Raw genomic sequence first — 14,890 nt, 5'->3', positions numbered from 1 at the left:
TATCAATTCTTCTCCTCTTCACAGCCTCTTACGGCCTTTTTATTCCCTCCCTTTTTGGCATCTCTGCTACTTTCTGCTGTCGTTTTCTTTCCCGTCTTCCCTCTGAAAGTCTCTCTTCTTTCTCACCCTCCCTCTTCACATCTCTCTGCAAACGTCCCTTTATTTTCCTCTCTCCGCCCTCGTCCTGGCCCGAGGATCATCTCCATATCTGTTTGTCTTCTCCTTCTCTCTGTCATACTTTCATATGTGCTCCATGACTCCTCCGTTTGACCTGTGCGGGACCTTTGGCCCTGACCGGCCTGCCTGGGTCAGCTTGGATTCATGAGAGCATCTGAGCGGCATCTCAAACTGCTTCCGTCTTTTCTTCTTTCTCTCCGGCTTCACCGTCGCTCTTTCCCTTCTCTTTTCACCACACACACTGCGGTGTTGGTTGCCCTCTAATTGGCCTTTTTTATGTATATTATGCCCAGTTAGCCTGGTTAGCATCTGATTAGCATATTCATTTGACCCCCGGGTTAACCAGGGCTGCCTTGTTTTCATAGTTTTTCTACACCTCACACATTTTCTTCCTTCCTCCCCTGTTTTAATTTTCCCTCCTCTCCTGCTCCCTCCCTTTATTCCCTACCTGCCCCCTCCTCCCAGGTCTCTACCTACACCCTCCTTGTTACATCTGGCATTTCCCTCCCTCTGGCTCTGATGGACTTTTATCCTCTTGGTGGATATTCTCTGTTAGCCTGGGCTAGCCTCTGATTAGCATTTCCAACTGACCCTGTGGCCTCTGACTCCCCAGCCTCCCGAGCCCGATTGAAACGGATCCAATGCTGCTGGTGAGAAATCCAATGAGTTATCTGCAAGTTTCCCCTCACCGCACAAATGCCTGCGTAAAGTTTTACGTTTCCTTTGTTGTGCGTGAAGGTGTCGTATGCACGGCAAAGACTGACCACGTTCTTCTCTCCTGCCTGGACGCACTTTTCTCCTTCACTGTAAACAAGGTCTCCTGTTTCTTTGCAAACATGTGGGCATGGATACGCTGTTGGAGCCAGATACAGTGTTTTTCTGACCCTGCTGATTCATACCACGGCCGATACACTCCTCTGAAATTAACAGCGTAACAACAGGATTTTTTAGGCGTCTAGAAAGTAAGAAATCTAAGAGAAAGAGGTCAGAATACAAAGATTAAAGAGCGCTATGTGCCGACCACGGCGACTCCCACGAGCAGTGACCCGTGAAATAAAATAAATGACATTTTAAAAGAGAAGAAAAGTACTGAAAACAGGAGCTGGACAGTAGTTTAATGCTAATAAGGCAGGATTAGCTATTGAGCCTTAACTGGAGGTTTGTACAAGCATCTAAAGAGTTTTTATTTATTTATCTTTTTACATCAAATATTTGACTGATGCCAAGAGTCTCTCTGTCTCAATATATGACATTTACAGCCTGATTTGCCTGAAGAGAGGGAGAAACCTGACGGCAGCAGCTGGTGTGATAACTGTCCAAGCTTATTGATGGCTGTAACATGGCGGCCGCCACCACCTCGCTTTCTCCTGTAAAATTACAAAAAACCCACTGCCTCGTTCAGACACTTTGCACTCGGCTCTCACAGTAAATCTCTGCTAAACAACAACAAGCAGCAAAAGTCGGCATCATTTCATCTTCAGGGGATTAAACCAGCAGCAGTATTTGTGTATTTCTTTTGAAAACAGCCCAGTGGTTTTGAGTCTGCAGCGTTATTTATTCTGATGTTTGGTTGTAAAAAAAAAAAAAAAGTCTCAGGATTTCAAGCCTTGGGCAATCAGACCAAGTAATCCTCACGCCTTGCATTTCACCTCCCTGCGGCTCCAGACATAGTTTTACAGTGTAGATATGCTTCAATTACTAACAAGAAGAAAAGTGTCACAGTGGGATTGCTGGAGTACATTTGCTCACATTTTGCTGTTTTTGCCATTTTCCCCTCAATCTCATTGCTGGTTGACTGTATGTGCTGAAGCAACATGAGCGACACGTTGGAGGACATTTTTTGCTGTGGAGGCGAAGTTTTGTGGAAGTTTTCGAGTGTGAATCGAGTAAAGTGGCAAAAAATAAAACGTGAAATCATGACACAGAACATGTCAGCAAAACAAAATGTATAAGCAGTAATGTGAGTGGGGTAGAGAGGGATAGATGGATGGATGGATGGATGGATGGATGAAGTAAAGTCAAAGAAAGGCAGGTGATGGTGGCAGGCCAGTGTGCATGTTGACAAAGACACAGGAAGCTGTGTATGTCTGCTAATGGAAATAAAAATAAAAAAGAAAGAGAAATAAAAGTAATACAAACCATCTGAGGTATTGGATATATCTAAACTCTGGGCACCTCTATCATTATTATTTATTTTGCCTTTAAGGGTAAGAGAGGATTAAGAAAATCACCAGATTCAATACATAATTCTGACCTTTTATATCGCCTTAAGAAACAAATTAAAATCTGTGGCCTTCGTAATCGCAACAATCAGTGTGGCCTGCAATGTCTGATAACTGCTAATCTCTAAAACAACAGTTTGTTGTCTGACTCTGAAACTAAATGAAAAACATTTTAAATTCTGATTAAACCTTTTCACTAATATCCCCTTCAACTCAAGACATTTACCTCCCCCCACCTGTCCATAGCCTGTAACGCTTCACATCTGTCTGTTCATCTCTACTATCAACTATGAGGACACTTCAAATTAACATGAGGTCTATCCATCAATCAGTCTGTTCAGCCACATGGTTTAAAGATGCTAAATGTAGTATTTTATTCATCAACACGTACAAATGACACAATGGTCGTTAAGATGATTGGTAGCCTCTGTCTCGTGCCAGTGCTGCGGTTTTAGCTGCCATCTTTTAACTTAGTTTTCAATCAGCTGTTAGGCTCCGTTCACTGTCTGCAAACTATTAAAGCTCCTCCAGTGTAAAGGTCTGTGTCCATGTGTAGTGTGATTATAGATCAGGTCTAGGTTCTATATTAATACTGTGAAAGTATCAAAGCCTCAGTCCACAGAGAAATGCACACAGCCTGTATTCAGAAACTGAGCCTTAAAACCAGCTGTCAGGACTTCTGGAACTTTGTGATGTCACAACAAAGCAGTCACCAAGCCCCGCCCACCTGGACCCACCATCCAAACCTTGCAGGATTTGGTTTCTCTGAGTGTTTTTACCTGAAATCTGCTATATTTTTATTGGATCAGTCAGAAAACAGTCAGCCAATCAGAAGAGAGGCTCAGAGCCTCCTCTCTTCTGATTGGCTCACAGACCTGTTGTTACTAGAGCTCCAGAGAGAAGCCTGAGAGAGGAGATGTAAAACTACACTGAGATGGTTTTTATATCTTCTGATGGATCAACACTTCAAATAAAACACAGGAAGTTTAAAATGTGGGACCTTTAAAGTTACTGTTTTGTGCCATAAAGCAACTCAACAGCAAAATGCAGCACAGAGTCTGACAGAGGCTACCAACAGTCTTATCTGTGGGTTAAGGGAATTGCAGTGAAGATGCAAAAAACAAAAAGGGACGTGTTAATGATTTATTACTGTTATTAAAATGCTACACATAGCACCTTTAAGCTGCTGCTCTGTCCTGGCGTTCAGGTTTGTCACCTACCTGCGTTTGAAGGTGAGGACGACGCCGAGGAGGATGATGATGAACATGAGGATCCCTGCGATCACTCCGGCCATTTTCACCGTGCTGTCCACCTGCTTCTCCGGCTCCATGGCATCCGAGTCCTGTGTGGACGCACCTACACCCACAGACACACACACACACCCACAGACACACACACACACAGGTATGCACATAGTCACATTGGTAGGCAACCAAATACAAATAATGAGGCACAAACACAATCACATAGAAATGACCACACGAGTGCATGCACACAAACAAATACAAGGCGTGCGCACACACACCCACACACACACACACACACACACTCTTTACCATAAAGGTTTACCCTTGGTAGCTATCCTTGAAAAACACACGCTCTCTCTCTCATGTTCTCACAAATCGTACACGTTAGCCACAAACAAAGACGCACTGAACACACTTGATCCCAAGGTGAAGATACTCTAAACACTTCATCCATACGCAAAGAGCCAAACACGAGTCATAAACAACATGCAGCGATGTGCAGAGGAGGATGAAAACATCAGCATGCAAAAAAACACACACACAATAAACAAAGTATAAAACGAGGACTCGGATATTTAAAACTTTTATCTTTTCGAAAACGGTTTTAATTTTAATGTGAATCTTTCACTTTGGTTAAACTTCACATGCTTGAAAATCACATTATTATAAACATATTTATTTTTAGTAACACACATATACACAGGACAAGGACAAACAAAGCACAACTGTAGAAGTCACACGCAGACGTCAACTACAAACATGCACATAGAAAACGCCGCACATGCACAAATGGCCCCCGAATCCCTCTTTTTTCTTTTTTTTTTTACACGAGGATTAAATAAGCTGGCGAACAAATCAACACACAGAGGTGGATGGAAAACACAAGTTGGGGAAGGTGAGCGCAAGGTTGGCGCGTGGTGTGGGTTGTACAGGACGTCGATACATATTTATGCAGGTGAGAGCGCAGCTATCAGTGTACGGCGTGATGTCGAGGCCGGGAGGTGACTGTCAATACACTGAGTGAAGGGGGGGGGGCGTGTCACCTCTGACTGCAAGGGGGGGGGGGTTGTACTTCCTGTTTGCTGCTTAGGCTTCCTCACTGATGATACATACACTTTATTTTTCTACAATAATTTCAAGTTAAAACATGATTAAGTTGTTTCTATCAATCAAAACGTTGCCATGGGAACAATCAAAGAAAAAGATGCACGCTATGGGTTATCCATCTTTAGACCCGATGAGACGTACACACATAATATATATTTTGTTGTTTTTAAGACATGTGGCCAATGAAATGCATTGTGATTTGCTGGAATTCATTTTGGGGAGGTGAACGGCATTATGGGAAATGTATTTCTTTTGTGGTGTTTTTTGTTGTCAGTTTTAGCTGCAAAAAAGTTTCTTAAAGTCGCGGTTCTGTCAGTGAAATTGACCTGAGGGAAAATGTTGATAAATGTGCTTCATTTTCCAGCCAAATTCAATTTGCAAGGTAAAGCTAATGATTTACAATAAATGTCAAAAGTTTAAGGTCTCAGGTGGTTTTTATTGCATGTTTTTATCTGCTTCAGAGGCTGGGAAATAAAGAGTTTAGTGAGTAAGTTTTTCAGAACACCCTCAGGTGTTTGGAGGTGCCTCAGGTTGATGCAACAGAAATTTCTAACTGTAATAATGTAATAATTTCATGTGACTTAAATAAAGAGGAAACCCTGATAATTCCAATCATAACTTAATTAAAAAAAGGCATTTAGTATGAGTCTGAACTGTTCACCGTGCGGCCAGAGAAAAATAAAACTACATCTCTAATGAATACCTGCCGCAGCAGTGAAGGTAATGGAACCCAGAGATAGAAACAGAAAGGAGAGGGAGGTGAGGGTGGAGATAAACAGAGATAAAAAATAAAATAAATAGAGGAAGACAGACGGAGAGAGAGAGAGCGAGAGAGAGGGGGTCATGTGGGAGATGACTGAGGAAGACGAGAGAGGAAGAAGAGGAAAACCAAGACGTTAGTCAGAAAAGAAAGATGGGGAGAGATGTGGGGAGGATAAAGAGATAGAAGAAAGACAGGGGGAAAGAGCGGTAGAAGATGAATCACATAAAAAAGAAGAATGACCAGAAACCCTCGGGTAGGAAACCAGAGATCCTGCACATGAATGCACCTGTACAGACGAGCACCCAGCAGCCTCTTGTTATAACCTTGATAGACAAAGACGGGCGATTAATAGAGTGATACTGCTGTGTGGGAGTTCAGTTTAATCCCCTGCCCCCCCCCACCCCCGCAATAACAACACAAGGTTGGTAGTGGAATCCACTGAGCTAAAGGCTTAAGCACCTAACCTTGGCACGCTCTGTAATAACTGCAACAGTCCTCAACGGCTGCAGCGATGAGATGTTCCTTTAAAAAAAACCCTGAATGCCTTCAATGATAACACGCCGTCACCGCCTTTGTAATCGGATCATAGACGGCGTCCGCGTCTTCAAGCTACAGAAGCATCACCTTGTGAATTAAAAAATAAATTAAAAAATTAAAAAAAAACACAACTGTCACTCTCCGTCCTACGCGTTAATGCCGGAGAGAAAATGCAGCCTTTTCTCCCGGCATCTCCTCGATGGAAATGAGAAATCAAACAGACATTTTAATGGCGGAGTTCAGTATTAAGTGCTGTACTTTTTGAAAGTGCAGTAAAAAAAAATAAATAAATAAAAAAAAAAACAGGATACTCAATAGATCTTGAATGTTTTGTCTAGAAGAAAAGAAAGTAACTCTTTTTTTTAACTGTTCAAGCTACAAAATCTTTACGCTTTACTCAAAAAAATCTAAAGAAATCAAGGACAGACGTTGTATTATCCTCCGTGTCTATCAAATTCTATACAGCTGTTATTGGTGCAAGAATGAACCTGGCTACAAAAAGTGCTTATATTGATTGCAGACATCTGCTTAAATCAAAGGCACAGTGGAGTCTTTCTGTGAGTGTGTTCAGAGCTTGATCCCAGTCTTCATTCAGTCCTTGTTTGCAGCAGCAGCAGCAGCAGCAGCAGCAGCAGCAGCAGCAGCAGCAGCAGCAGCAGCAGCAGGCTTCCACTTGAACTCAGACGAGAACAGAAACAGTGTCATAAAAAAGGATGTGAGGAAGGTGGCTGGACAACATGTGTGGAACGCTTGCTGTAAATAGTCGGAGCGGTTCTGTTTTAGACGGTCACGCCTCCTCCAGATGTTGGGAAGCTGCTTTTAAAAACTCTCTCAGACCGTCTGAGCAGCGCTCCTTTTCAAATGTGCTACTCGATCCTCACAAGTAGAAACTATTTTCAGTACAGGATGATCCGAACGAGGGGTGTCTGCACATCCTGGTATTATATGAGCCGCATTCACAAAAAGGTAAAAAAACTGCATGAAGAAAAAATTACCTGAAGATCACTAAACGCCTTACATGCAGACTATTGGAAGACACTACAATTTACAGATGTCTCATAAACGCCTCATACAGAGTAATGGCAGAAACTACTTTACTGATGCCCCCTAAACACCCCACATGCAGACTATCGGGAAATGGTACACTTTGCAGCTGTCCCCTAAACGCCTCACATGCAGAGTATTGACGAACGCTACAATTTACAGATGTCTCGTAAACACCTCATATAGAGTAATGGCAGAAGCTAAATATACAGATGCCCCCTTAACACCTCACATGCAGACTGTCTGCAGACAGTACAACTTATAGATGTGCCCTAAACGCCTCACATGCAAACTATTGGTAGATGCTACAATTTGCAGATGTCCCCTAAACGCCTCACACGCAGACTAACGTAGCCTCTAGCTACAGCACACATCATCAAGGGGCCCCACTCAGGGGGGTTTTGGGGCAACAGCAGTGAACTGTATAGTGTCTTTAGGACGATAACTCTCATTCATAAGGTTGCGGTACATTTCAGGACATGTTGCTACCACTCATTTTGAACTGTTGATACACAAACTTATAAAATCTCATCATTTACTCAAACACTCCTCCCTGAAATACGCTGCACAATTACTACAAGAGCCCGTCTTTAATCAGCCTGCAGGTAAGTGGGGCATAATTCAACCCATAACTTTACATATCTGGTGGCTTCTCTGGTCACTAACCGGCTCGTTTTTACACAATCAGCCCTGATACGTTCACAAGTGTGCAGCCTACTGTTTTAATTCCCATTAACACTTTGAGAAAATAACCCAGGAAGGACACTCTGTGACAGGCTGTGGCCCCGTAATCAGCAGAGGTGTACAGAAGTGTGAATTTCAGCTTGTCTGTGTCCGTCAAGCACACTGCAGTTACATAAGAGCCTGGAGCGGTCATGCAAGAGACGAGTTCACACATTTCCCTGTAGTCTGTGCCCCGGTAATCACCCCACAGGTGTATTAAACCTCAACCCCCCCCCCCCCCCCGAGTGATCCGCAATATGTATCACCTAACACATTACAGCGTGACCCCATTTGTTCACACTTCAGCGGCCCACGTGCTGATTGGGTTCAACAGTTCATAATGTAACAGCGGCGGACCCCACCTGGCAACGGGTTCGGCTCCATTTAACACCGTGATTGGCCAGTTTGGGAGCCACTCGGCCAATCAGGCAAACTGAGACGACGCTCTGACCTGGGGGGGGGGGGGGGGGGCGGCAAATCTAATGCGAGTGTGTCCATTACAAGGGGGTGAAAAGATGAGATGAAGCAAGTCATCAGGCAGAATAGGATTGATCGACACCCGGTGCAAACACAATATAGAGGACGCCGCGGCCTCGTTTATTGCCGTATCGTCAGCGTGAGAGAACAGAGAACAGGTGGCCCCTAAGCATCTACAATTTATGGATCCATCTTGCTGTCTTGCCACCAGCTCTGGCAGGTGGTGCAGGTATTATTTTGTTGGCACACGTCAGTTGGAAGAGAAGAGGTGTTCGTACTGTACCTGAACAATACATCCGGCCAGCTGACACTGAAATATCAAGGACGATGTTGCGACATCTCCCACTGGTTGAGCGTCAAGTATTTTAAATTCTGATTTGAAACTTTCCCACATAAAAATGTCTAAAAACAACTGGACCTGTGTTCTATGTGTTGTTCAGTTGTGTTCTTACGTTTTCCCAAATGTTTGATTGAATGTTGATTTTAATCATGGTAACGTTTCATTGGTCGCCTTTCAATGACATCATATCCTCCATGATCATATCATCCAAATGGGATTTTTATCCGGTTTTAAGTCTCATTTTTAAGATTCACTTTTTACACTTTGGTGGTTTTCAACTCTATATTTTCACCAGATGAAGGATTTTAGTCGTTGGACGTCGGTGAAACATTGAACTTAAATGTGAAAAACTGCTTTATTCAGTGTTTTTAATGGTTAGAATCAACAAGACAACAACTCCCATGATTCCACGCTACTTCATGGCGTCACCCAACACCATCTTTTGTTATTGTTTTGATTGAGAGAGTGTTTAGTTTAAATGTCCATTCTGAAACGCACAGATCCTGCTGCCTTTACATTTTAAACCATATGGAGCAAAAGCCTGCGGGGGGTTGAAGACTCAACTAGTTTTAATTAATTTTACCTCTATTAAATATGCAATGAACAGAAAATAGTGCTTGTTACGTGTCGGCAGGTGACAGTAGCTGTCGGCTACAGTGTTGTGAGATGTTGTTAAGACTAAAAACATCAAACTGTTTGGACCCGATCACAGAGATGTGTGCAGCTGGAGCCATTTTTCTTTTCTCCACTGATCAAAAAGTCTCCAAAATTAGCCGAGATCATTACTCTTCATATCCATCACAAGATGAAAACACCTCGCCGACACTTCGCTCCGATTGCGTTACTTTGCCACGAGCAGCCAAATACTTGGGGAGGGAAAATTAAGACGAGCGAGAGTATTTTTAAAACTTAATTAAAACGCTGTGTACAGTTGTAAATCCTAAACATTTACGAGCAGAGTGAAGGATGAATTTGTTTTACTGAAGCGAAGGGGAATCAGCTTTATCTAGCAAACGCTCATATTTACTCATCTGCACTGCATCTGCAGGCCTCCTGAACGCAGCATCGCTCATCTTCACGTGTGGTGCACAAGAGCCTAGCAGAGAGAAAGGAGTGGGGAGGAGGGTCTTTAAATGCCTCACTCGACCTGTAAAAATCCTCTCGGGGGGGGGGGAGACATGAAATATCGATGTGAGAGGTATAACTGCTCCGACTGGCCTTGGCACTGATGGGCCGTCCTACCAGGGGAATACTGTATGGACAACACAGTTACTAGGGGGCTATGGAGAATACAGTACACACACACACACACACACACACACACTCTCTCTCTCTCACACTCCGGCTCGTACAGTAAATATGGTGAGAAGTGATGTTCCATGCAGAGACGTTTTTACATGCTAGCTTAGCATCTTGGAGCAGAGTACGATTAAAGTCAGTACACTGCACCTCAGAAATGAACCCTGAGGTGAAGCAGGGGAGAGATGAACTGAGTCTGAACCCTTGATGTCTTGATTCAGGTATTTCTTTTTTAGTTCAGCACCACTGAGGGACCTGGATGTACTGTTCAAATATTTTCCCTTTTTGGCATTAAGTGGAGTGGAGTGGAGTCTCTGCTTTATTTTATTCTGCTCTATCGATGTTACATTTTTTTTAAAAGTGCAGATGCAGTAGATGTTACTCTTTTATTTGTCTATGATGTTTGATCTTAAAAAGTTATTTTTGTGTGTTGACAGCTCGTCACAGCAGGATGACAATCACTTCAATGTAAAGACGGGAGGAAATAAAACAGGGGAGACTGGAGACGGCTGCAGCCAGACTCATTTCTCCAATCAGAAACATGCTAAAGTGATGACATCATACTGCACCTTAAGGTGAGGTCTTTACTTTGTAAAGCGCCTTCAGATAATGTTTAATATGATTTGGCAAGATACAAATAAAATTTAAAAATAAAAGATAAGACCCATTCAATACCTGATGCTGCATTTATTGAAAATAAAACTTGTTTTATAGGATTGAAAGTATTTTTTCATTAGCTGTGTTTTACTGTCCTGAGCTTTGGAATTAATTAATCAAAATTGAGTTAGTTTAAATTATTGTTTTGTTGACTTCTGAGTCACATGGTTAGCACGTGTCAGGGCTGATAGGGTGCCGACGGTTGCAACAACTTATTGTGACTGTCTGCAGTGCTGCAGTCAGTGTTTTCAGTGTGTTTTTAACATTTTTAATTAAAAATCGGCAAAATCTGAAGCTAATTTTGTCACATAGCAAAACAGATGCAACAATAATTGCTCATTTTAATGCATAAGAAAATAAAAACAAGTTTCTCTCTCTTAAATTAAATCGAAGGCAACTCCCCTTTCAAACCATCTGTCCTCCCTGTCCAAGATTTTGACATTGCTTTGAAGACAGCAATGTCAAAATCTTGGACAGGGAGGACAGATGGTTTGAAAGGGGAGTCAAGGAAGCCATCTATGTAAAAGTGGAGAGGCCATCACTAAACAGGGGAGGTGGTCTGCGACACCATCTATCCCCCATCTACAATGTCGCCCTTTCATCGGTACCCAGGAGGGTCAACAACATAACCTCAGACGACTCTCAACGATCGTCATCCACCAGGGGCTCACCTGACCCTAACGACTGTCGTTCACAGGGGACAACAACAATGGTCAGGTGAAACCAGTACTTTCACAGGTACTTTGGTGGACCCACCCACAAGAGGTTAAATACCTGGGTCCTTCTCCATTTTCTTGGTCAGACTAGTGCGGACTAGAGAGACCAATACATAAGAACTGATGAAGCCGCTTGGATAAGAGGCGAAACGTCTTCCACAGACAAATACAAGTCCAGTTGCCTTCGATTTAATTTAAGAGAGAGATTACTATGACCTGGACGAATGAGAACATTCACAGACATAAAAACAAGTTACTTTGAGAAATTATTTTGTTTGATGGTCTTATAAAATATTTGCCTGTTCAACATAATCATAAGCACATAAATTGTGCATATTTTCCTGAGGGTGGGCCTGTGTTGTATGCAAAACAAAACGCACTAACTGTCCTTTGATAAATATAACTAAATAAATAAATATTACTATAATATTACTGTAAAATTATGCATATTTTCAGAAAACTATGCTAGTGAAATGTTTTTAATATGTTGTAACCGTCCCCAGGTTTGGTGTCAGTTGCAACATCTGAATTCTTCCATTTAAATAAATATTGTGAATTATAAGTCATATGCCATCACCTTTAAGTATGTATGGGTAATTAGCAGACAGGTGTGAGTTTAATACATAAAAGTTTGGCTGGTGTAGTGTCAACAGTCTCGGAGTGACTGAGAGAAATGCAAAAAGTCTCTCCTGCTATAACAGTATGGTATAAATAAATAATACTGTAATACTATTGAAAACAGTGCATGTTTTCAGAATGCTATGCTTCTTGAGACAGAAAACAAAAGTTACTCAGTGAATGTGTTTGTGTTGCAGCCGTCCCCAGCCTCTCCTACTGGAATATATATGAATGTGCTCCCGCTGCATCGTGTCTTAATGCAGAACAGAGGAAGGATGAATGTATTAAAGGAGACTTCCTCACTGTTTGCCGTTATGACTCTGACAACAGCGGGCTGCTGATGATATTGATCGCAGTCCAAAGGCATTAATCCCCAGGAGTTTGGTGTGTTCCTGAATGCACCGCGGCGTTGTGTGAGCATGTATGTGTGCACTCATCACTGGTGTAATAGACTTTTCATTTGTACTTTTCTCTCTGCACTCTTTTTATTCTTCTTCTTCTTTCTTTTTATTTCTCCTACTTGGAGAGCATGATAAAATTATCAGGGAGGAATTATGGGTAAAACCAGAGATATTAAAAACATAATCTCATCCAAATGGAGAGAAGATTGATTCTCCCAGCTACCAACGCACTGCAGCAGCCCTGAATGGCATATTAAACGCTGCTGCGCTGTGTGTGTGTGTGTGTGTGTGTGTGTGTGTCTGCACACAAACAAATTAACTTTTGTCCTCTATTCTTATTTTCTATTTGTTTGTTTGTCTGTTTTGCATGTTTGTGTTTGTGTGTCACGTCTGTGTGTGTGCGTGCGTTCATCATACTATTATTATCAAATGTATTTAAATGAAGATTGAATTAATGAAGTGTACTTCATAAAGCATACAGTATATTTTTTCACGTGTGTGCGTGAAAAAACATATGTACACATCTTCAATTTGCACGCATGTCACGCAGGTTATGTAAGTGTGTGCGTGCCGGTGTGTGTGTGTGTGTGTGTCAGATCTGGGTTGAAGTGAAGGTTTAGCTTTTAGCTATTGTTTGTCAGCAGCTGTGGGGTGCATCCTCTGTGGATTAGCGTTAGCATGGCTGAGTGTGTTTAACAGGATTACTAATCTGAACTATGCTGCCACAGCGCTCTTGTGTGTCAGTGTGTGTGTATTTCTTAAATATGTCTTTATTTCTATGTATGTGCATGTTTGAGTGTGTACTGTATGTAAAAATGCACCTGTGTATCAGTATGTGTGTGTGTGTGTGTACCTGGGTGAATTTGTACATGTGGTTCTGTCGAGCTTTGTAAATGTGTGTGTGTGTGTGTGTGTTTAAAAGTGCGTGTGGTCACATGATGACGGATTAACATATCTTGAGTCTCCATAACTAAGTAAACAATAAAGGGCAATGCTAATAGTTGCCTCTCAATCCCTCTCTCTCTCTCTCTCTCTCTCTCTCTCTCACACACACACACACACACACACACACACACACACACACCCAAACACCACACACACACACACACACACACACACACACACACACACACCAGATTCCATTAATGCTGACATTAATTTTAAGGTCAACAGGACACGGTTTACTAAGCACTTCAGAGCTTTTAAGAACTAAAACGATTTAAATGCTCCATCATCTGGTCTCTGTGGAGCTCTTTGGAGTTGGGGTGGGGGGGGTGGGGGGGGGGTGGAGTGTTGTTACCACTGAAAAAAAGAAAATGTATATGTGTGTATGTTCATGTGAGACAATATACATTATCCTCTGAGCTGAAATACTTTTACCGAACAGTGAGAAACTGATGACGGGAGATTGTACGACTTATATTATTATATTCAACCCTGAAGAGTGAATTTTTATATGAATTAAACTGTGGATTCTTAATCCTGGGATCATTGTTTATATATAAAAAACCCACTGAGAGTACAGCTTGTCATAAAAATATTGACCTCTGGCATGTGGTGAGTGTCTGTTTATTCAATCCAGATCTGTTGACAGCTACATGAGCGCGCCTGTATCCCTGCTGTACCCCAAAACAATCCCAAAATGCAATGCAACATGCCATTAGAGGACCTAATCAATGACCGGGACACACAAAGCACTTTGCGTTCGATTGGAGCTTCGATTTCCCCCTCTGACAAAGTAACGCAGCTAAAGTCCGACAGGCGAGAAAGCAGGAAGTGATGGGAGGGAGGGGTTAGGTTGAGTAATCACACAACTCATCATGCAGCTTTAAACATACAGTATTCAGCAGCTGTTAAACAGAATAACTGATGTTAAAAACCGACGCACAACCTGCACAAAACAGCTGATCCGAGCTTTGTAAGTTGAGCTTTCGGCACCGAGGTCTCGTCAGTAACAACTCAACTTTCATTAGTTTGCTTTTTTAAGTTCAGAGCAAAGTGTCTCTGAGGTGGGGAGCCTGAAACGGAGAATGTTTTCTTTGTGCACCAATTACACAATTATCGAGCGTTTGGTAATTGTTGGCGTTTTTCTCTGCAGGGCGGCAAAAAAACAAAAACAAAACGCTGTTCAACTTTAAATTCAAGGGAAATCATTTCATGTTTGTTGTTGAAGTTAATTGCTGTAGTTTTGGTCTATTTACTTCTGTGTTGGGATGACACTGGAACATTTGATAACTGGCACAATGTGACAACAGTGGAGCCCAATAACTCCGCTGAACCCAGCAATCATAAAAAAACCACTTGTTATTTGGTAGAAATGAAACAGATCATTAAAAGTGATTTCATCATTTGTTATCCATGTGAAGTTTTATCATCATTAGTGTATTAATTCTAGAGTTGTGGCATATTTCAATGATATTTTCATGTTTTTGTGAGGTCACTGTGAGCTTGACCTTTGACCTTTAACCACTAAATTCTAATCTGTTCCGTCCTTGAGTCCAAGTGGACGTTTGTGCCAGTTGTAATGAAACTCCCTCCAGGTGTTGCTGATGTGCGGCCACA

General features: G+C 42.1%; 1 protein-coding gene across 1 annotated transcript in view; it reads right to left on the bottom strand.

The window, feature by feature from the left end:
• ptprt (protein tyrosine phosphatase, receptor type T) overlaps window positions 1-14,890 on the bottom strand; it is a 324,259-nt gene that overhangs the window by 94,797 nt on the left and 214,572 nt on the right. The window contains exon 19 of the mRNA XM_022758722.1: window positions 3,620-3,755. Within this exon, the coding sequence (XP_022614443.1) occupies window positions 3,620-3,755 (136 nt within the window). The remainder of the gene's footprint in view (window positions 1-3,619; window positions 3,756-14,890) is intronic.

Source organism: Seriola dumerili, unplaced genomic scaffold, assembly GCF_002260705.1.
Source record: "Seriola dumerili isolate Sdu_G_001 unplaced genomic scaffold, Sdu_1.0 BDQW01000306.1, whole genome shotgun sequence".
In the NCBI taxonomy this organism is placed as follows: Eukaryota; Metazoa; Chordata; class Actinopteri; order Carangiformes; family Carangidae; genus Seriola; species Seriola dumerili.
Note: the sequence above shows the minus strand (reverse complement) of the source record. Positions and strands in the feature narration are given on the sequence as shown.